At 43.4% G+C, this 23,218-nt stretch overlaps 1 protein-coding gene across 1 annotated transcript in view; it reads left to right on the top strand.

Annotated features, from left to right (window-relative positions):
• The window catches only part of ADGRA2 (adhesion G protein-coupled receptor A2), a 574,510-nt gene that overhangs the window by 502,282 nt on the left and 49,010 nt on the right, over positions 1–23,218 (top strand). The window contains exons 11-13 of the mRNA XM_069617958.1: positions 585–746; positions 12,013–12,234; positions 14,018–14,219. Coding sequence (XP_069474059.1) covers positions 585–746; positions 12,013–12,234; positions 14,018–14,219 — 586 coding nt within the window. The remainder of the gene's footprint in view (positions 1–584; positions 747–12,012; positions 12,235–14,017; positions 14,220–23,218) is intronic.

The following is a 23,218-nucleotide window of genomic DNA, read 5'->3' as shown; positions in this document are numbered from 1 at the left end:
CTCACCTTTTGTTTTTCTCCGGCTCTACCAGAAATGTTGTCAGGCCTACGGTAGTCGCCTGTCTGTTTCCATTTCCTTCCCACTCTCCCCCTCCCTTCCTTATCTATGTCTTAGCTCTTGCACTATCTGAAATGTCGTCAGTTAATTTCACATCCTTACTGTTCACGGCCTGTAGGAATGTCATTGTATTTTCCCTTGTTCCCTCCCTTGCCTTGAAGCGCTTTGAAACACATTGTGTATAAGCGTTAAATAAATAAACTATCATATCATATCCCGAACTTGATTGCTTATTGGCCAGTGCCTAGGTTGCGATGGTGAAAGCATGGTTGTATGTCAGTGTAAGTACTTATGTTGGGCTTGATGCATGAGCAGGAATCTACTGTAAACCCACAAGCTTTACTTGCTATGCCATTAGATTCATCTGATGGCCTCACATAGAATAGACCTGAACTTTGACTTTAAGGTTAGACTATTCAACATTGAACTGCTGGATTACAGACCATACTAAACAATTAAGTCTATGACAGAGAACCGCCTGCAGAACTGATGGAAGTAAGTCACTTGTTTTTGCCTCTTGCTTTCAGCTGGGAGAGGTGATTGTTGAGATGGCCAGTAACATCATGCTCGTCGATGGGCACATTCTGTGGATGGCTCAGGTGGAGGACAAGGCCTGCACCAGCATTGTCCAGTCTGTCGAGAAGATTGCTGACCTCACGCTTCACAGCAACTCCCAGGACCTGTCCTTGGTATGATATGCCTAGAACAACCAAACCTTTAATTCACCATTTTTTTTAACCATAGCTTGTGGGCCCCATGTTATCTTGCATAATACTTTTCATGGTGAAGAGTCAAGCACTCACATGAAAGACAGACTGCACTGTGCATAAATCATACGCGGACCAAATGTTGTAGAGTGAGAAGATGACTTGGAACGTGACACCGCCGTTGAGTGTTATCAGTGCATCCCTGTAGCCTGTACTAGAGAAATGTTCTAATTCATGTATTTAGTCCTTCCATTGTGTGGTGGGCAGTAGACATGCAAAGTGAGTAGCACTTTGTAAGACCCAGGGAACATTATGTGAGAATCCTTACCCTATTTCCCTCTCCTGCTTTCCACAAAGCCCCAGGGAAGTTCCAAGTTCATTGTGAGAAATGAATTACGCCATTTGAAGGATTGGTACAAAAGTTGGGTGTGTGTGGCGAGAACATTGATAATATTGTCTGGTGAGAAAGAATGGGATTTGAGAGGATTTCATAAGGGGATTGAACACTAAGGATACAAATATGGCAAAGGGGTTTATTAAATATTACAGAAAAAGGTTAATCCTTGAAAAAGATTACTTTGAGCTGGTGATGTCTGTGATGATGGAGCCCATTTGTGACATTATAAAGTTCTGGAATCTATGGTTAGGAATCCACTTATCCACACATTGTGAAGGCTCGGCCTTTGGCCTCTCTGTTTCCATGTTTCTTCCTGTCGCTGTATGTTCTCCGTTCTTGTTCAATGCCCTTAAAAGGCCAATTGAGACTTCAGGAATTCTATTTTCTTGTCCACTTAGGTTTTAACAGATGCGAACCTTGGCAGTCCCGAACAAGACTGGAGATAATACACAAGCATAGCTCAAGTACTTAATAGCCGTCAACAGATAATAAGCCGAGCAAGAAATAGAAAATAAAACGAAAATATGCAAGGGCAACCAGTAATCACTTAGGTTAAAGTTATAGGAAATAAAAACAGTGGTAGTGGGAGCCAAACAGAAGGCAACAGAGGCGAAATTCCAGAAGCGTGGAGCGGAAATAGAAAAATCCTGCTTCTGTGTTTGGGTATTTCTGGATTCATGTATAGGTAGTACTCGCTGGCCACCACTAAGCGATAAGCGAGATTCACCTGTCAATCGCAGTTTAGTTAAAAGAGAAGAGGGTTGATAGAGGATCTACGCTTTATAACTGTTTACACAAAACCATTGACTTCAGAGGCAGCCCATCAAGAGCTGCCACGATGGGCAAGACACGATCAGACTTGTGGCCCCTGTAATCAGACCGGCGGCTAAATGAAAAGCCGATGTCAAGTGTTCTAGAGCTTCACTGGGAATGACCATTCATAAAGTGTTCCCCCAATCACCATGCGACAACACCAAGAATTGAATCATCGAACAAGATCATTCGGAGGGCAGGACATTTTTCATTTTCTGTTGAAGGCTCAACTGGAATTGAGCCAGATGGGCCTTTTTGGATACATAGGCTTGAAAATTACATTTCAGATCAAGCCAAAAGCCCAGTCAACAGGCCAAGTTCGCAAGGGAGGGCGTTATGCCTTGATTAGATAACTCAGAAAGCCAAGATTGTGCTTGAAAGCTCGATTTATTAGAACAGAAAAGCAAAAAACTCTATTTCGGAAGAATTCAATTTAAGATTCAAGATGTCATCCAAGGTGGCGGAGAACCTTTAGGGCTGACACCCGTAGATGTGATTGGGTGTCACCAGATTACTGATGAAAGGCATGATCTGAGCATTGCACCGATGATATGCACCCCCCTATTTCAATGACCTGTCATCAGAAGCTTGACATTCAAAGCCCACACTCCTCCTGAAAGCCTTTCCTAGTTGCAGGAAGAGACAATAGGGCGCCAATACAGTAATAGAAGGCTCTGGTTATCCCTGCTCGTGACAGTAGCAGGACTACGGCTGTCAGGGGCGTTCACTTCAGAATCACAGGGCAATATGATGTCGGTCCGTATTGTCCAGAATTCTGTCTTACACCAAGGAGTATGCTAAAACCATATGCTATAGTTCACTAATTGTACTGGGGAATACATTGCAAGAATGGGCAACTCAAAGGAAAATGGTTTCTTTCCAAATAAAACAATAGTTGGGATGGTTCCCTTCCGATTGGGATTGGGCCATTTTAATCTCAGAGACCATCCCAGTGTCCAAAGGTTTATCCACTGGATGTGTGTACCTGGGCCTTCCCAGCCTCGTAAGTAAGTGTGCCAGTTCCTACAGTTTGAAAGGGCCTTACTTTTATTGCGGTTTTCAGAGTGACCCAAACCGTTCTTCACAAGCTGAAGTACATGTCGGCAACCCAGACCCCGTAACTCACTCTGTTATAATGTCTCGTGAGCAGACAGGTCAGTGGATGTAGATGGCAAGGGAGAGTTAGCGAGGGGTCCCTGCTGGCCTCCTCTTGGATTCTCGTGTCCAGGCTCTTTGATCTCACACTTTCCCGCCTGCCAGTACTGTCCGTTGCTGCCACCTCGCCACTATCCTCCATTGCTCTAGTCGCTGCTTCTTCCAGATCCCCTCAACCTTCTCCAAATGTGTGCCTTCTATAGGGTGACCAGATGTCCCGTTTTTCCCGGACAGTCAGGGGAAATCACCCTCTGTTCCGGGAGTTTTCCCCATCCGGGGTTTGCAGGATTGGGTGGCTACGGTAATTAAAATTGTAATTTATTTTCACAACTCTTACAGAATTTTGAAGTTGGAGAATTGGCTCGAACCCCCAACCTTTCAGGTACAAGTCACAACACTTACTGACTGTTCCACAGAGACTGGCTTGGAAATACGTGTACAGCAAGCCATGTACTATCAATTAGAGCAAACGCCTGTTTTGAATTAACATGCCAAGATTCACAGACAAAACTGCACAAATGAGATCATATAGAGTTTATAGAAAGGAGAAGTGCTTGAAATATAATTGGGTGGTGGTTGTGGGGGCGTGTTGGGTGAGGGGTGGTAATTGTTGCGCTGTCATGGGGTAGTCCCTCTTTAATGTTGTTGGCCGTCCCAGTTTTTCGTTTTGGAAATCTGGTCACACTAGCCTTCTACCCCTGCAACGCACACTGAGAAAATGGGGTGGTGTGCTTGCGTACTGTGTTCGCGTTTCCCTCCCGTATGGACTTTTTACTGAGGACTGCACATGTTGAGTGTAACGGGGCTAGAGTTGGAATTGGCTGTCTTCCACGAGCGCACGTGAGATTGTTTTGGGCTCAAGGAGCTGGACCAAGCCTATATCTGACCTGTTTACCTTCTTGAATGGCTGTTTGCCTCCTCTAACCATGCGACATGTTGCCTGTGCTAAATTGAAGGCTTCAGCGATTCCACCAGGTGAATTAGAAGCTGGAAACACACAGGGTAAGCGTTGGGAAAACGATGCCTTCAACTGTCCATTGTACATGCTTGGAAATGAATTCCCACAGGAATCTCTTGCCGGTGGGCAATGCTTTGGTCATTTTGTTTCTCTTACTGAATCGTCGGTGCTCTGGACGTCATGAACTGGCCCCAGCGAATCTGCAGAGCCAGAGAGTCCACGACAGGTGTGCGAATTTAGTGATGTACCAAGTTAACCTGCAAAGGTGACAAGGCACTCCCTACCATTGTCGAGTGAAGGGAAATGACTTCCCTTGAAGGGAGAGTGGTCCTTTTCTATGTTGGAGCTTTGGGTGTTTGGGTCTTTTATGCTCTCTCGTTAGGGAAGGCTGTGCACACATATTACCATGCAGGGTCTTGCCAGGGCTTGGAGCAGGATCTAAGCTGCCAAGGCTAGCCTCCCCCAGGGGGCTAGTGGTGTGGGAGGAAGCCAGGCCCTCGAGACTGGCTGTGCTGGGCCACTGGGATTGCCCCCTGCCATGTGACATTGACCAGGGAAGGGTGACCAGGGCACCTGGCTTACACAGCTGCCGGGTCCAGCCTTTAACCACTGCCCTCCTGAGTCACCACCTTGGTGGTCCCCAGAACCAGGCAGGAACTTCATCACAGTATTTATTCTTTCACAGAGGAGCGGAGCGCATCATAACCTATAGCTGTGCATTTCCCAGGAAGCATTACCTAAACGTGTGCCGCTGGGTGAATGGGTGGGAGTCCGTAAGAGCGGGTTATTCCTTGACTATATAGCGACATCCATTGATGAGGCGTGTCTGAAAGATCAGACATCCATTGATGAGGAGTGTCTGAAAGATCAGACATCCATTGATGAGGAGTGTCTGAAAGATCGCAAAGACACATTCTTCCTCCACAACAGACACACATATTGAGGAATGGAGGTGCACAGGAGAGCACAAAGTATATAGCTCACAGACTCCCAGTTGTCTACAATCCTTTTTTAAATGTCACTTGTCTGAACCAGGGCTGTCTGGAATATGAGCATCAGGCCTCATTTGTGGGCTTCAGGAGGCCTGGGTGGTGTCAGAGACCACAGGGTAACAGCAGACAAGATGGAATTGTGGTAACTCTTCTGCTGACACAACGCCTGCCCTGTGTCTAGGGCTTATCCTTGTCTAAACTCAGTTAATAATCAGTCTATGGGTATAAGGGCCAGATAAAGGTGATTTACCTTAATAACAGGTGTTGCTATATAGTGCTTAATGCTTGATTCCTCCCACTTCTAAGTGCTGTAATTACAGGTACTGTTATTGCCTACTTTAATGGTTCTCTGGTTACCAACCCTGGCAGGCTGAAGGGCTAAGTTGGCCCTGCCAAGGGATTTGAATTTGGGAAATGTAGGCTGGGCCCATGTTTGAGGTGAATATTTTTGGTGTATGCTATAAACCAAGGCCTTTACGTCTTAAATCAACATGATAAGGTGATGAGTGTCATTCAATAAATAATTAATTTAATAAAACAACCACACTGCACTAACCACTAACCACCTGGCTCCTCGCTCCACTACAGCATACCCCTCACAAACCTCACACAAACAAACAGCCCAGCCCATCCACACACAAAACAAAGCACTCACACCTCAGACAAAAGAACAAACTGCTGCAAACAAACAGCCCAGACACTGGATGTTTCCCCTCCAGACACAATAACCCCAGTGTGCACAATCCAAATACACTCAGAAAGCCGACACGCACAGACACCAGTTTCTCCTGGTTCTACAAGCACCAACAAAAGAACACACCATCTATCCTAGCCCTCTTCCCTCAATAACCAACCCCACCCACTTTCTTACAGAGCCACGAGAGCACTGGGAGACTGTGCAAATGGCAGCAGTGTGCAGTATAATCAACGCAACGTAACAAAACATTCATTTCTCAGTGGATCCGTATGTAGCGCGAAATGCGTTAGTGTAATCCCAGGCATCATCGCCATGTGGGTGATTATTGCAATGTTGGACACCACAGAAATGCTCTGCCCTGCTCTCTATTGTATTCCTCTTGCCCAATGGGAGTCTAATAAGGTATTTTGGAAAGGGTGATCATTCCTTTCACGTGTCACGCGCCATTTGGCGCTTGTTAGTTCGTTAGTAAACAGGGGTCAAGCCGGCGGAAAAAGAAAGAGAAGGTTCACTCAAAGGACAACGTCCAACCGTGGAGAAAGGAAGAAAGTCCCCTCAGCTGCAGTTCAGATCACTATACATGAAGCAAGCAATAATTTAAAATACTATATTTATTTATTTATATCAATTTTGAATCTTTGTAAAAAAATTATTAAATCATCTCATGTGCTAATACAACATACAAAAATATATGTCACACAACTATAAAAGAGTGCATACTATGTTAAAGTGCTAGTTTCAAATATTGGCTGCTGCAGGAAATCACAAAAGGATGAATCACATTAATCCTGGAAGTTAGTCTGGGCATGCCGTAAGGGGTGCCTCAAGCGAGTGAAGGGGATCACTCTAATGAGGAAGCCCCCAGTTGCCCTGACCAGACTAAATATATAGCAAACAAATTGTATATCAATGGCATGACCTGAACAATATTAATGATCAAGGAGACATCAAAATACTATTGATATTAATAATTCCAATAATCAATTTAGAAGCAGACAATAAACTAGAAAAGAGTTCATATTAATTCAAAAGAAAACAATAGAGCACACACACTAAAATCTAACTATGGGATGCTGTGCTCCGACTACTAAAGTGTCATGTGGAAAGGAAACAAGATAATATGGAAAACATGGCACCGTTCAAAATTAGTAGTTTCGATGGAAATAACACATCTAACAATAAAATGCAGGTGGTATCCATCTTCGTCAGGACATAGCATTCCCGTAAACTTCATAAGTTCTTGGTCATTCATCTGTGTCTTTCTGAACGTGTTCAAATTTAAATTCAGTTTAAAAACTGTCACATATACATTTCAGCATTTTTAAGAGAAAAATACCTAAAAATAAGGTGTCAAGGAAAAAGAAGAAAAAGAAAAACACATAATCAGTAACGAATTCAACACTAGTTAAAAAATCAGTGATCTGTGAGTGCAAGTGGGACCTCTCCCATATCGATCGGTTTTAACATGTCAAGTGACGCTATATGTAATTGGGGAGAAAAGGTAATTACCCTGATCTCAACCCTTTGGGGGGCTGATTCCGCAATCCTGTTAATGAGTCCAGAAATTAGCAATTCGGCCACACCGGAAGGAGATCGCAATCAAATTGGATCTAAACCGCAAGGTATCAAATGTATTACTTTAATTTTTATTTAAATTGACCATAAAACATCATAGTCAAAACATTGCTTTGTTTTCAAAGAATTCTTATAGAGTGAAGTGAGAAAAGAGAAGTCCATCGGGGTCATACAGAAAAGTGATGATGAATAAAATGGAAAGAGTATTTGAATGACTGAATCACGGGTGAATTCTGAAATAATAAAAGATGTGTTAAATAATTAATGTATAAATGAATAATGAAGGGTAGCGGCTGAATACCCAAAGCTAAAGTTTAGGCTTATCAACTCACCTTTAGACCAGTTAAATCGTCCAAATGATGGTGAGCAAGAGTTGAAAAACATTCTACCATGTCCACAAAATGAAGTGAGATCTGGCTTGGATATAATCAATTCATTTATCCGTTCTGTCCACTGGTATCGGGCTTCTGTATCATCAGATGACAGAAAAGTGACCTAATAAAAAAACGGGTATATATAAATAAGTAAATATAGGTAAATATATCCCGTGAACACAATCGTATGGCATCTCTACTAGTGCGATTGCTACTAGAAGAGCAGTTTGATAGCTCTAAAACAAACAAGCTCTGCAATCTACATATTAGAAGCATGCAACGCCTGCCGGCCTACGGCTAAAACTGAAAAGTGCAAATAACCATTAGCAATTAGCTGCCTATGTAAATACAGCCGTATATCATTTCCACAAGTACGGTTAATGCTAGAAAAACAGTTTGATAGCTCTAAAACAGGCGGACCCTATGAGCCACATATAGAACACGTGGAGCGCCTAGCAAACTAGCCGGCTGGAAACGAGAAGTGCAGTTGGAAGCTAACTGCCTGTTTGAGTACTAACTCAATTGACAAAAGTCAGGTCTAAATGACTTATACTCCGAAGGTCTCTAATGTAGCCCGTTAGTGTCAATCCAAATAGAATAAATAAAATAAGTAACGGCTCCAACTCAAAAAGTGCCCTAATCTGACCACAAGCAAGCCTAAATGTTAAGAGCGGTACATGTTACCTGTGTTAGTTCACAAACCGGCGTGGACCCTGTTCAGGCGGAGTCGGAACCGGAAATACCAGACCTTTGTTCATCCAATGCGTCCCAGACTAAATACACATCTCGCAACGTACAACGTGTGACGTGTCTCGCTGGGCGTGTAATGAAACGGAGGGCTGGAATACTCGTTTGGCTAATAGAAACAAGCTAATCAGCTAATTGCCCCCTTGGGGTTGCACCAAAGGAAGGGAAGAAGACGGAAGCAGCGAGTTGGTAATGGATCACAGGGCAATTTAATGCCAAACTGATCTCTGTGTAAGGCGTACCCGTAGGCCACACACTAGAAAGAAAAACCTTATCTATACTAAGGGGTAACAATAGATAAGGCACAGCCGGCTCTTGGCGTCTATATTATAGAGTAGTTGGTATGTTAAATACTCATCGCCATTCTTCTTGGGCATGTAGGTCCAAACTGACGCTTGAAAAGTTATTATTATACTGGGCGGGCAGCTCTTTGTATCTTCATTCTGAAAAAAATCTATTTGTTAAATACTGATTGCCATTCTTCCTGGGCATTCAAGCCCAAAGTGTGGCTTTGAGTGTTATATATCCACCAATGTTCACGTGAGGCAAGTCTATTGGCCGTGGCATATTGGTCTGATCCTGCTATGCGTTCCAAACACCACCATCGTAAGTCTTCGCAATTGTGAAGATACTCTATAAAATGAGTAGCTAATGGTGATGTAAGGTTGCGAGTCCTAATTCTGGACTTGTGCTCAGATATTCTGAGTTTAATAGGCCTAGATGTCTTTCCTATGTATGTTTTATTACATGGACACATTACGGCATAGATCACATTTTTAGAGTTGCACGTCGTGTGGTTTCTAAGCTTCCATGCCCTATGGTTAATGGTAACCGTATTGGTCGCGGTGGTGGATCCACACTGGCAACATGTGCCACATGGATAATGACCCGTGATTTTTTCCATGCCCCACAACTCGGTTATAGTTTTCGCTGACTGTGGAGTCCGCAGTCTATCCGCCTGTGATAGCCAACTCTTCAGATTCCTGCCCTTTTTAAAAGCATACATTGGATGTGCCAATTCTGGTATGTTCATTTGAAGCAAATGCCAATGCCTGCCAATCGCTTTCTTGATTTTGGCATGATGTGTATTATAAGTCATGGCACAGACCATGTGCGATTGATTCAAATTTTCACAGGTATTTTTGGCCAGCAATATTTCACGGTGTTGATGTCTTGCTCTTTTTCGCGACTGTCTTAATATATGAGGCGGATAGCCTCTCTGAGATAGTCTTTCCTCAATAGTATTAGACTGTAACGCAAAATCTTTTTTCTCTGTGCAGTTACGTCTGGCCCTTAGGAATTGTCCATAGGGAATACTTTCTCTCAGAGCTTGAGGATGGAAGCTATCGAAATGCAAGATGGTGTTCCGATCTGTGGTTTTGCGATACAGGTCCACAGAGATTGTTCCATCTTTAGTTTTTAACAGGAGATCTAAAAAAGGAATAGATGTGTTGCTGGTGGACATAGTAAACCTAAGGTGTTCATTCAGGGAGTTAATCCATGTTAGGAATTGTTCATGGTCTCCCTTGGTTTTGTCCCAGATGATAATAATGTCATCTATGTATCTCTTGTAAAAAATAATAGATAGCAAAAAGGGATTCGAGTCATCAAAGAGGGAAACCTTTTCAAAGGCCCACATGAATAGAGTCGCATAATTTGGAGCAAATGCAGCGCCCATCGCAGTTCCCTTCACTTGTAGATAAAAACTTTCTTTGAACCTGAAGTAGTTCTTAGTAAGAGCAATTTCTAGTAGATCAACAATAAATTCACTAGGAACTAGCTGGGGGTCACTTCTGAGGTCCAGAAAGAATTTAATAATGGGCAATGACTCCGCTTGTGGGATGTTGGAATATAAGGACTCTACATCCAAAGTAATAAACAGATTGTTGGTGGAATCGAAGGGTAAGCCTTCAAGATGAACAATAGCTTCCGTGGTGTCTGCCAAATAAGTCGGAGTGTCAGCAGCCAAGGGTCTCCACCTTTGGTCTGAATGCTTTCCAAGAGTCCCTGCTTACCTGCTTACCTGTTGCTCTCCTCTTTTTATCAGCAGCATCTCAATAATAGATGCAACCGTCTCAGATAGCCTTGAAATATCCCAAACGTGACCATTTGAGGGCGGTGTTTGACCGTGTTTGAGTTCCAGTCGCACGTACAAGATTCTGTCGCACAGAATTGATGCTTTTCTTCCAACTTTAGACCATTTCTTGGTACATGTTATGGGCACTCCAAATCTCCTTCTCAAATCAGGCCTGATTCTCCAAAAATCACGCAAGTAAAAAGCGCACAGAGGAGGTCCTTCTTTTCACTTGCATGCTCTAAAGAAGTGCAAATGTCATCGTATTCAGAAAGGTGACTTGCACATTTCTGGAGGGCTCTGCACTAATGCAAATGATGCGTTGGTTAGTCCCTTTGCATACATCAGTGTCTGGAACATGCTTCTCTCACCTCCAAGATGGGTTCTGGGAGCACATATCAGGGCGACTGGCCGTTAAAGAACATGTTGCTGTGAATAGTTAAAAAAAAATTAAGCTCTATAGCCTGTTTTTGAAATATAAATACAAACTGGATAGCTGAAATTCATTAAACTTCTGTCCATCTTTTATAAAATGCAAGAAAGTGGGATCCCAAATGCATAGTGCACCCGCTGCGCATTTTAAAGTGCATTTTAAAGTGCGCCCCTTTTGTGAATGCAGATTGCACTTTGAAAATGTACGGAAACACCCCTTGATTTGTGCAATGTGCAAAGGGGTTGAAGAAGGGCATCCATGATGTGCGCATTCAGGTGCCCCTTGCGATACTTGCACACAACTTCTTATGAGAAGAGGGTGCCAACAGTCATCCACAAATATATTTCCAGAATCAAGCCCGTAGATCACAATAGGAAATGTTATTGCTGACACAAATGCGTATGTTTTCATCTGGCTCCTGCACTTCCTAACTGCGTGCCTTTGTTTCTTCCACACAAAACTAGATCCAGGCTCCAAAGTTCATACCTTTTCAAACACGAAATATGTAATGCCAGAGCCCCATTTTTTTGTTTCACAACATAGTCAATACTCATATCTAGAAAAGCTAACATACGTCATAGGGCCTAAACACATCCTGTGGTAAAAGTATTTCAGAACTCAAAATAGCATATCTTTCTTCCCGCTATAGGTAACTCCTGCCCAATGAGGTGTGTTCAAAAATGCACAGCAGAGGCCCCAATACCACAACTACGAGCCCTCTAACAGCTCAAAAAGCACCTGTCGCATCGCCCTTCCCCTGAGGTCACACAAGGGTTACATTTCCCCTGAGGCTGCTCGATAGACCTTTGTAAATGCAGGCATTGGCATTGCCTGTGCTATCTGCATGTATGTTTTATATACACAAAATGTACATGCACATGTATTCATCTATAACACAAAGTTGATTAAAAGTCAAACACTTGAAATGATTTGGATCCTTCTAGTAGCTGGATTATGCGAAATATGTAAATATATTACAAAGTTCAAACACGCCTATTTCTAAAGGTAAATGACTTTGCATTTCTCTTGCCAGCACTCAAGAAACATAGCTTTGGAGGCTTTCCTGATCAAGCCAGATAGCTACATAGGTCTAGGCTGCACTGCGTTCCAGAGGAGAGAAGGCCACGGCCATCGGTCAATTATTCAAGAGGGCGCCCAGAGAGAGCAGGACGGTGACGCGCATCAAGACCAGAAGTTGAAGTTCAGGTGCACCACCGGCGGGTCCAACAGCTCCCTCGGGAAGCTACGCATAAAGGTAAGGGACACACGCATGCATCCACGCTTGGAATTTACACAGGGCGGCGCAGTAGGCCATGGCAGACTACTATGTGGACCAGAGTAACAGTGGGGTAAAGTATTCAAAGCAGGTTCGTTAGAGGGGGTGTCTTATGATGATATGATATGTTATTTATAACGCGCTTAATACCCAGAGGTTTCTAAGGGCGGACCGGGGATCGAACCTGTGTTGCTCCGTGTCGTCTTGCTTCCAAGGCGAGCACGTTGTCCCTGAGCGGGGTGGGAATAGCCCACAGAAGTACGCGAGAGAGGCCGAGAGTTCTCAGCGGGGGATCCCATGTTTGTTTAGTGAAGGTGGCTGGGAGAACCAGAGATATCTATTGTATAAGGGCCTACCCAAGAACAATCATGACAAAGGGTGCCCATAGAATGGATTAGAGAAGAGGACCTTCACTAGCACAGAGACGGTGGACACGGAACCCAGATGATGAGTGGATTAGAAAAGAGGACCCTTAGAAATACAGAGATTCTGGTGAAGAATTCAAGAGGAGTGGAGCAGACGTGAGGTTTTACGCAACTGCAGATCGAGTGATGCTGCGAGTGAGAGGGGCGCATTGCAACAGAGGTAGCAGAAGAGTACCGAGAGGCTGGCGAGGAGTTCTAGGTGACGTAGGGACTGGAAAGGCACATAGAAGCAAGGGGATGCGTATGGGGGAGTTATACAAATTATACACTATCTCCTAAAGCTGAAGGTTTCAGGCCTGCATGCACGCACTTCCATCTTTACTGAGAGTCCCGTCAGAGAGGTCCCCGGGAAGGAACATCTGGGGAGCCTCTTGCTTCCACATGAAACATTGTACATGCAGAACTCTCCCAGGGTTCAGCACGAGTCTGCTATGAAGTTTGTGTAAACATCTTAATTTCAGTTTAGAAAACACAGGGAAGGAAACCACAAGGCAAACCTATTGAACTTTTCAATCTTAGCACACTTCAAAGGTGAGATTCTGTGTCAGCGTAGTTCAGGAAGTTGGAAGATGTTAATTTATTCCGGTGGTTTTAGTGACTGAGAGCCTAGAGTGTCAATTAGGCTATGCGACTGGGTTTTAATCTAGTGGGTGAAAACATGAGGCAGCACCATTGGAGTACCGGGGCAAGAAAGAGGGTGAGTCCTTTGTTTAATGTTATTGGCTGGTCAACATGTGGTCATTTACATTTCACTCCCGGGGAAGGGCACTCAGACAATCAGGTGGCTGGAAACATGGGCAACAACACAGTGTACGGCCTGCGTTTTCCAGCCACTCAGAGGCCCTTCCCTGGGTGGTGCCATCTTGATTGTGGGGAGGCAACAGGGAGCTTCTCTCTGTTGCCTCTACACATCCCCACCCTATCCCCGCCCCTCTGAGACATCCCTCAACAGTCCCTCACCCCACTCTTCCCTCCCCACTTACCTGGCGCTCCCTCCCATCCTTGGTGCCCACAATGGAAATAGAAAAGGGACTCTCATCTTGATTTTATTTTGTTTTCATGGGAGATGGGGCTTGTGTAATACGCACAGAGCTCGGTTCTCCCATGAAAACCAAAAAGAACACTATGTGCAGCCTGGACGGAGCCCTGTGGTGCAAATAGCATTCACCCCCTTGTCATGGGGCGTGCATAGTCAGTGAGGGCCCATAGCCCTCACTTTGCACAGACCTGCCATGTATGCCCCCTGACATAGGCGGACAGCCATAATCTGTCATTTACTGGTGAACTGTCTACTGTGTGCCTTGCAGTTACGTGATGGTCTCTTTCTCTCTCTTCAGAACAGTGTGGCACTAGCTTCCATCCAGTTGCCTGCCAACCTCTTCTCAACGCTGGTCCCATCTCCGATCCCCTCAGACTGCAAGCTCCAGTTTGTGGCCTTCAGGAATGGAAAGCTCTTCCACAGCACTGGGAACTCTTCTGGACTCGCGGATGATGGCAAGCGACGGGGTCTCGCCACACCAGTCATCTACGCTGGCATACGTAAGGAAAAACTCTGGATCAAAACTTGAATCCATTGCTTTCATTTTCAATATGAAGGGTTCATCATTGAAGTACAAACCGGTCAAGTCAATATGAATATGTTTACCTTTAACTGGTGGAGAAAGGAAAACTGGTAGACCTGGATATAAAATACAGCGGGCCCGGGTGTATTCTTGACAGGCAACTGTTTGCCTGTCTGTTTTGTATTAGTCTGGTACTGGGTGTAGTGCTTGTGGAAGGAAACCTGAAGAGACTTCAGATGTCTTGCAGGCTGTACAAGAAACCCATAGCTGAATAAAGCAAGCTGGATCAAAACGATACCCCCTGCATGTAGAGGCAGCGCAAGACTGAAGTGAAATGAGGGCCTTGTCGAGGGCTCAGGGCTGTGCACCCCGAAGGCACGTGTTATCGCCATTCACACCACAGTGTGCATGACCAATCGCTCATTAGAAAAACTAATCAAAGATGGCCGCTACATGGGGAATAGAAACGGGAGTACGTCAGGTATCTATTATCATTAATGTGGTGAGGACAGTCAGGGAGTGTGGGGGCCGAGAGGGAGATGCCTTAGGTGAGCAAGTAATTCGGCTGGGGTGAAGAGAGTGGAGACATGGGTGCAGACTGTCTTGGGATCCAGGGAAATAATGGCACAGGTGGGTGTGGGGAAGGGGGACGAGGGGTGCCATCGGGAAAAAAGAATGGCAATGCCCGGGGAAGCGCTCGGGTGTCCAGGAGAATGCAGGCAGTCACTGGCAGATTCCACATGCGCTCCCGCCATGTGATTGGCTTACCGCACTCCCTGGGTGCAAATACAAATTCACCCCTAGCAGGTTCAGCGTGAAGAGATACAAAAATTGGACAGCATGATAGTTTGGCAAGTCATTCTACCCGGTGTATAGAGTGTATGTACCATGCAGAGACGTCATTTCACCAAAATGCCTGGGGGTAGCGGAAGTGACATCACACAACCCTTGACCTCTGATGACATCACAGGAAGTGATGTCTGTTGATCCCGTCCCCACTTTGCATCACAGGAAGTGATTTCACACAGCCTTTCACCCCTTAACAAAACAGGAAGTGGCATTGCATAGCATTGCCCCTCAGTATATGCTTAAGATCACTATAATATGATATACATTTCATACACGAATGGATCACCATATGTAGCGTTACTATCAGTGTGTATAGGCCCATATTACGAAATTACTGTGAATGTAAGCAGAAGTCCAACACAGCAACCCAGACTATTGTACATCACTCGGGGTAAACTGTAAACAGACAAAAGTATATCGCAGAAACTAAACACAGACATCCAGTGTCTGGCCGCAGACTGGAAAAGGATACTGACCAACACAAGTCCAACCAGAAGACAATCTGAGGCTTTTGCCACTTCATACTTTTGCACTTGAACAGGGTGCACGTGTCCCAGCTGCCCAAGGTCAGTGCGAGGTCAGGGCTGCGCACGCTCATTTCACTGATTGCTCAGCATTAATTTTCCTGATTTGCATTTGTCTTCTTTGCTTCAGGAAAGCAGGAGTGAGGAGCGAGATGTCAAAATAAGTCCACCATGTGACATTTCTATGCTTTGAAGGCGGTTTATTTTTTTAAAGTTGAAGCTTCTGATTAAAAAAAGAAAAAGAAAAAAAATGTTTTTCATTTTTAATACTGTAGTCGCGGGGCGGCGGCAGAGGTCATGGCCAGGACAGCAGAGGTCGCAGTTGCAACCTCTGGTGACCCCTAAATGACGTCCCTGGTGTCATGTCGATGTTGTACCTAATACAAGATAGGGCAACCTGCCGCTAGCACAGTGCTGCCAGACCCAGAAAAGATGCCTAATGTCGTTTTAAAGCATAACTCAGTTATGGTTTAAAACACGGTGGTCAGTCATAATGTAGAATGCAATAATGTCGAAAGTCAAAATGTCAAACATTTTTTAGAAAACAATAATGTCGAAACCAATAATGTCGAATTTTTTCTACATTTTATCGAATTGTTAAAAAAAAAAAATAAATATATATATAATTAAAATGAGGGGTGAAAGGGTGGTGGGGGGAGGCCAGGGGGTGTTGGGTGAGGGGACCCCCCTAGAAAATGATACTCTTCTTGTTTGTGTATTTATTGATAGTGCTAATTGACATTTTTTTTCGACATTTTTTTTTCTAAAAATTGGCTCTTTTCATTATATGTATAGGTTTTCGACATTATTGTTTTCTACATTTTTTTTTGACATTTTTGTAAGTCGACATTTTTTTTTCTACATTATGACTACAAACTGTTTAAAACGTGTTGCACTCTCTTTCCGTCTAATGTTTGAAAGCAACATCGTCTTCTACTTGATATGATATGATGTGGCATTTATAACTCGTCTGTACACAGGTGTTTCTTATGAAGACCGGCCTGCAGTGTAATGATAACACTATGGAAACACTACCTGACTGTCACAATAGCAGCTGTGATGGAGCAGCCAGACTTCACTCCTAGGATGGGAGAGGGCTAGTCATAAATGACAGTGTACACACACACACACATCATCGCACACTAAAGGAAGGTACCAACAGAATATTCCAAAAATGATACCCTTTATTTAATCAAAGTGTCAAGAAATATCTGCATAATTGGTAAGTACTTTGAAATAGAAAGCATGCATGTAAAAAAATAGCACTACAAACATGCCAAACCAAACGCTAGACAAGTATTATCAAAATTCACAGCTATGTGAGTAGTTGATGGGACCCCGTTTCCACATCAAGTACATTTTCACAGGTGGCCTTAGTCACGCCTTCATTTTGATATGGTTTTGATGTAAACTTTATATACATCTTATATTAAAAAAAATATAAAAATGTTTGATATCGCTTTTATATCAAATGTATATTTGATATCAAGTGCATATCATTTATAAGACAGGATTGCAAGCCCTAAATTGCACTTGTACCAGTAAAAAGTCTTGATGTAGTTGCAATATTGCAGTTGCAACTTAAGATCATGTTTTTCTTTGTTCTAAAATATTTTTCCTAGTAACTTCTGTCTAACTAATAAATGACATACTGAAACTCTATATTGTCTACATCAAGACTTTTTACTGGTACAAGTGCAATTTAGGGCTTGCAATCCTGTCTTAGTCACTCATAGTCCTGACCAGTCACAGGACAAAGCCCTAGTTAGCAGCTCACCTAGAAACTACACATAATTTATTGTATAGCACCAGAGCTGTTGAAGACTGACACATTTTTCTTCTTTGCATATAATTTATATCTGTTTTGATATAAAGTGAATATGCATTTTATATTAAACGGTTGTGTTCCTTTGTCGACTATGGAGGGCGAAGTGGGCTCTGGAGACAGAGACTGTGAAATTAGGGTTTTGCTGCATGACGCAGGAGTGGGTTTGGTCTTTAATGTTAAAGGAAGTGGCTATAAACTTTATAGAGAATTTAGATGATGCCATTAAGTTATAATTGGAAAGACACAGGCTAGAGAGTATAGATGGATATAGTTTTGATATAAAAAGCTATAAATAGGTCTAGGCAGGGAATAAGGCTATAACGAGGCCTGGGGGAGGGATTTACAGCACGAATATATCATTTTTGCACTAGGGCTGAAAAAAAACAAGAGCGCTCTTTTAGCTTTCTAGGGGCTATAGGGAAGTGATAGTCTGGAAATGGCAATTATGAACAGCTATAGTTACGACGAGGGGAAAACACCCCCAGGAAGCCACAAGGGTTTTGAGGACAGTCTAATTGTTTTATGGTGTATGATGGGATGGAAGCTGCTCAGGATTTGATGCCGACAATGAACCCGAAGAGTTTTGGGAAGCCGACAATGTGGTTTTGGAGCAATCATTTGTGGCCGATGTGGGCCCCAAAGTCAGGGACTCTGAATCTACAAGGGTTTATGGCCATAGTGGCATGGGTGTGTTTAAAACAACACTTTTACAGATGTTGCTAGGGACATAAAACTGATGATCACCAGCTACATTCCAACAAATGTTTAAATATATCTTATGCTGATAATTTGCTACGTAAAATATGTTACGTGTTGAGCTCTAAACGTCTTGTAGATCTGCTGAGCTTGATGCAGCTGCTAACACAAATAAGAATTGGCGTAGGGACTGAACAATGCATGTCTAAATCATTATGGGCTATAGAATCTTCGAATAACCCTCTTTTGAATATGAAGCAGTTTAGACGCATGTGTCCTATCAGTGTTAGAAACATTGTTGAGAAAACAACTCGCAAGTGGGAGGGGATAAAGTATATCTAATTGAACACCTAACGGAATGTCGACATGTTTGCTTATGGCGGAGGCGATGTGCAATGTGTCTGTACAGTAATCCCATGTATTACGGAATCTGTACAAGGACTGATCATCGTGCAAAAACTGCCAAACCCCAAACTCTTAAATGCGAATACATTTTGAATAACAATACACATTTTAAATGTTAATACAAATCTGTTGTTTATGATGAATGAGGTGTTGGTAGTTATGGAGGAGTTGACAGCTTGTGACGTAAACTGCGAACCGATGGCAAGATGTCACAGGGAGATGTCAAGGCATGGCCTTTGGGGAGGAGGCTTACACACTGCACAAGCCAGCCCTGAAACATTTAAATGATGAATGACCGTGGTATCTGACATCGACCAACAATGGCAGGCAGATATTGTGGATATGAGAAAGTTTCATCAAAAAAGCGATGGTTTTCACTATATTCTTGCTGTCATCGATGTTTTATCAAAATACACCTATGTTGAGGGTTTAAAGAACAAGACTGGCCACAGCATTGCAACGGCTTTTAAATGCATATTTAACAAAGGCAGAGTCCCCACTAAACTACAGATGGATCCTGGTAAAGAGTTTTTAAATAAACTGCTGCAGGGTCTTCTAAAGCAACACAGAGTGCATCAGTTTGTAAGACACTCTGAAGTTAAAACCTCTATTGTAGAAGGTTTTATATGCACCTATAAAACACGGCTCTGGCAATTCTTCATGGCTAAAAACACCCAGATGTATGTGGAGGTGTTAGCCACATTTATAAATGTGTATAACAACAAGCATCATAGATCTATTAAAACCACCCAGCTGGTGTAACCCTGCAGAAGTCTCTGGAGGTCTGGAAAAACTGTACAGTGAAAGACTTTTCAAAAAGATTACACTTACGCCCCTTAAAAAGGGGGATCATGAGGGGATCTCAAAACACAAGGCCATCTTTACAAAGGGGTATGAACAGAACTAAAGCACGTAGATATTTATCATAGATGGAGTGGCTCAGTGGGAGGGCCTTTATACATATAGTTTAATTTATTATGCGGGCAAGGCGTTTGAAGGTGTTTTTTATAGGAAGGAGATCCAGAAATTGAGTAAAGATAAACAACGAGTTTATGGAATCGAAAAACTCATAAAGAGTAAAGGTTGTGAAGCCAGGAAGCAACATCTAGTCAAATGGCTGGCCTGAAAAATTCAACAGGTGGGTACTGCAAGGAACTCATGGTGGCAACCGTAAAGAAAGACACAAGTGATCACAGTTCAAGGGTGTTAATTAGACTGTAAATGCAGAGTGGAAAAATGCCTTGCCTAAACCTAGATCAAAGATGGAAGCAGGCTTCAACCATCAAATGAAAAATAAGGGCCGTCCTTGTGGCGTCTTGTCAAAGTAAAAGGCTTATACTAAAAAAGAAAAAACGATTGCCAAATCCTTGCATCTAATTACAGAAAGAGTGTGGGATTGAGTTCTCAATAAAAAAAGTGTTCACAAATAATAAGTCAGGATGTGATTGCCAGGGGTCTCCCTTCCCCACATTTTCAGCACAGGACAAGATGATCTCCTGAGCACAGCACACACTCGAGCTTTCCCAGCACGAGCCACAAGTTCCATTTCAGCTATCAGGTTCTTCGATGGTTAAGTCTCTTTTCAATAAATGTTTCTTGCCTCCGACGGCCTTTTGTTTTCAACAAACAAACACAAAGATCTGTTCCACAGATACTTTGGGTGACGGCTTCACCCCTGGGTCCCCTCCGTTCCGGGCACAGACCCCCACCAGTCATAGCCAACAAAACAACTAAACAGTTCCTGTTCTCAATGAGCTTTGGGTGATGACTTTTCAACCCTGGATCTCCCTTAGCCGGGCTCTGTCCCAACTGACAAGGGGGACAATTTACTTCCCCTGGTCTTCCAATACTTCTTGCCTTCCTGAATCTTAATGTCTTTTTAAACAGTTCTTCGGATTCGCCCCTGATTGTTGGCTTCCGTCTGCCGGGCTCAATCTCGACAACCTTTGCAGACAATTTACTGTGGCCCCCGCTTGGTCAGGTTCACTTTGATCAACACACTATTCTGGTTGTTGGCTTCCCTCTGCCGGGTTCACTCTCCACAACTTCTGTAGACAGTTCACTGTATTTTGTGACATTAGACTTTGCCCATTTTTGTTAGCATCCCTCCGCCGAGTTTACTCTAGCCAATCTTTACGCCACACAGTTTATATGCTAGTCCCATCAACACACCAACTTTCATGGGACTTCATACTTTGTCCCGTCTTGTTAACATCCCTCCATCGGGTTCACCTTTGCAACGCACTGTTCATCTACTAATTTCACAATGCAGGTTTAATTTCCCTTAGCTTTCACAATCATCTGTCAGTCAAAGACTTTTGTCAGTACAGAGAATTTTACAGGTCCCCTGTATGACCACTTTGACTTCTCTTCGCCTCTTCCCACGGATTTCTGGTTATGGTAGTCTCTACCATTGGGTAATTGCCCAGGGTTTCTTGTGTGAGCACCCACGTGGTGCTGGACGCCTCTGTTGCTGTGGTTTTCCCCCTCTTTTATCAATTGTTTCTTATCGAGGGCTTGCTTCTGGTGGCACTATCTCCGCTAGCCCACATACAATTCTTTGTTTCGGGGTCGACTGACATGTATCTGGATTTGAACGACACTCAGCTGTAACTGACTTGTAAAATAACAAAGGCGGACAGGACTGACATCGCAGCTACCGCACGCATGGCTTTGATCGCCCATCCCATCGCCACCATGTTCAACCAGGTGGACATGATGTTGGGTGATCGAATGATAATGCAGAGTGATAGCATGTACGCCTACAGAGCCTATATAGAAAACCTATTACATTATGTCCCTGATACACTGGATAAGCAGCCCTTGGCAGACCACTTTTATCGCAGCAAAGCGGGTCATTTTGACTCCATAGCTTTGGATGGCAAAACACTGGGTTTACGAAGAGAGCCTGCTTCATCAAAACTAGCAGAGTATTCGATTTACTAGGCCATTTACATACTGAACTTTTCTTCCAGGATACATTATTGATCAACAGCATTGACCTTAAAATAAAACTATCAAGAAACATGGACGCTTTTTGTCTCATGAGCAGAGATGCCACAAAATGCAAGCTAGTCATCATATGAGCAAGTGTATTCATTAAGCGTGTGAGCATCTCTTCGACTATTAGACTCGCGCATGCAGATATGCGGAAAAAATAGAATATAAAGTACCCTGTGGAGAGAGTCGCCCTTAAGGTTTTCAACATTCCTAGCCATGGTACTAGTCAAGACAACCTGTTTCTGTGGCAGGCCCAAAAATAAATATCACGGGAATTGTTGAAACAATGGTGCTTACCAGTGCGTACGATAAAAACCCCTTCAAGTTCAAACACAGTCACATGAGCTATGCGACGCGGCATAAGGACGGTGTCCTGATCCATGCCAAAGCATACAAACCTAACTTTGGAGTTCCGAACATAATCCGGGAATTCATGGGCCTGATTGCTATCACAGGAAAGCACATGCGGGATACGCCACTTTCAATCACACCAAACGAGTGTGCCTTCAGCTACACCCTACTGGCCTTCGATTTAAGACCCCACAACGCATCAGCGGGTCATTTCAACCTCCTGAGAAGCATAACCCTATGCACTGAGATAAAGATTGAAAGAAACCTAACCGCCACACACTCGTTGCTAGTGTGAAGCATTTTCGAGAGCGTTCCTAAAATCAACCCACACAGAAACATACTGATATTTAATGGTTACTCTACAGATAAAAGGATTTCCCCGTAAGCAAAGACACACTCGAAAAATATTTTATGGTGTGTATGCCAGCGATACATGCCCCGGTGACCTACCCAGGGATCGACCAGATTGGATAGCTTTGTGGTTGGTGGGGGATGTGCTAACAGTGTTCACAGTTTAGCACACTCCCCGCAACAACCCATATATGCCAGAGTTTTAAATAACTATGTGAAAAGCATTACAAAGTATTTACGTTATACCAGTGTGCCAGTTCAAGACTCTAAAACCATGACCTGTGGTCAGCACTGTATATTCTTTATCAGTCAAATGTCTGAATGGAGATCGCTGTTTTGAAAATGTATTCGAACATTTGCAATCAAAATGATCAAATGGTGGCCAGATTTGTTAACAAGACATTATCTAATGTGAATAGATCTCGCAAAATGTTCACAGTGTGACAAAAGTGTAAATGTGGGTTGTCTATCTAGTGATACATGTATCAATAAAATAACTTTTTAAAAATCAACAAACGTCATGTGTTATCATACATAATAAATAACGTAATAAAGAACGAGTCGGTTTATGATTTGAAAACATTTTATGTTTGCAAAAATAAAAAAAGACATGGTTAAATCAGAAAGAATGAAAGTTATACCACAACCCTGCTAATACAGAAAAAACATATACATTCAGACAATGATGGGTCTCGCATGAATAGAATTGCCATATAGAGGGGACTCGTCTCCGGCGAGGCCTAGATGCTTCGGAGGTATGGATGATGGGGTGTCATAGATTTGTGAGGGGGTGGGTAAAGATTCCTTATACCAGCTGGTATTCCACCCCTCCTTGGTGTTGGGGGTATAGTGGCTGTTCTTCGGGGCATCGGGGTATCTAGAGAGCCGTGTTGTTGGCAAGGAGTATCGGGGCACCATTTTTTTTGTCGCTCCAGATGACGTTCTTGGCCGACATTATCCACAACGGATGTT

This window comes from Ambystoma mexicanum, chromosome 10 (genome assembly GCF_040938575.1).
Source record: "Ambystoma mexicanum isolate Mex_15411 chromosome 10, UKY_AmexF1_1, whole genome shotgun sequence".
Lineage (NCBI taxonomy): Eukaryota > Metazoa > Chordata > Amphibia > Caudata > Ambystomatidae > Ambystoma > Ambystoma mexicanum.
The sequence above is the reverse complement of the archived record's forward strand: the minus strand, read 5'-3'. Positions and strand labels throughout refer to the sequence as shown.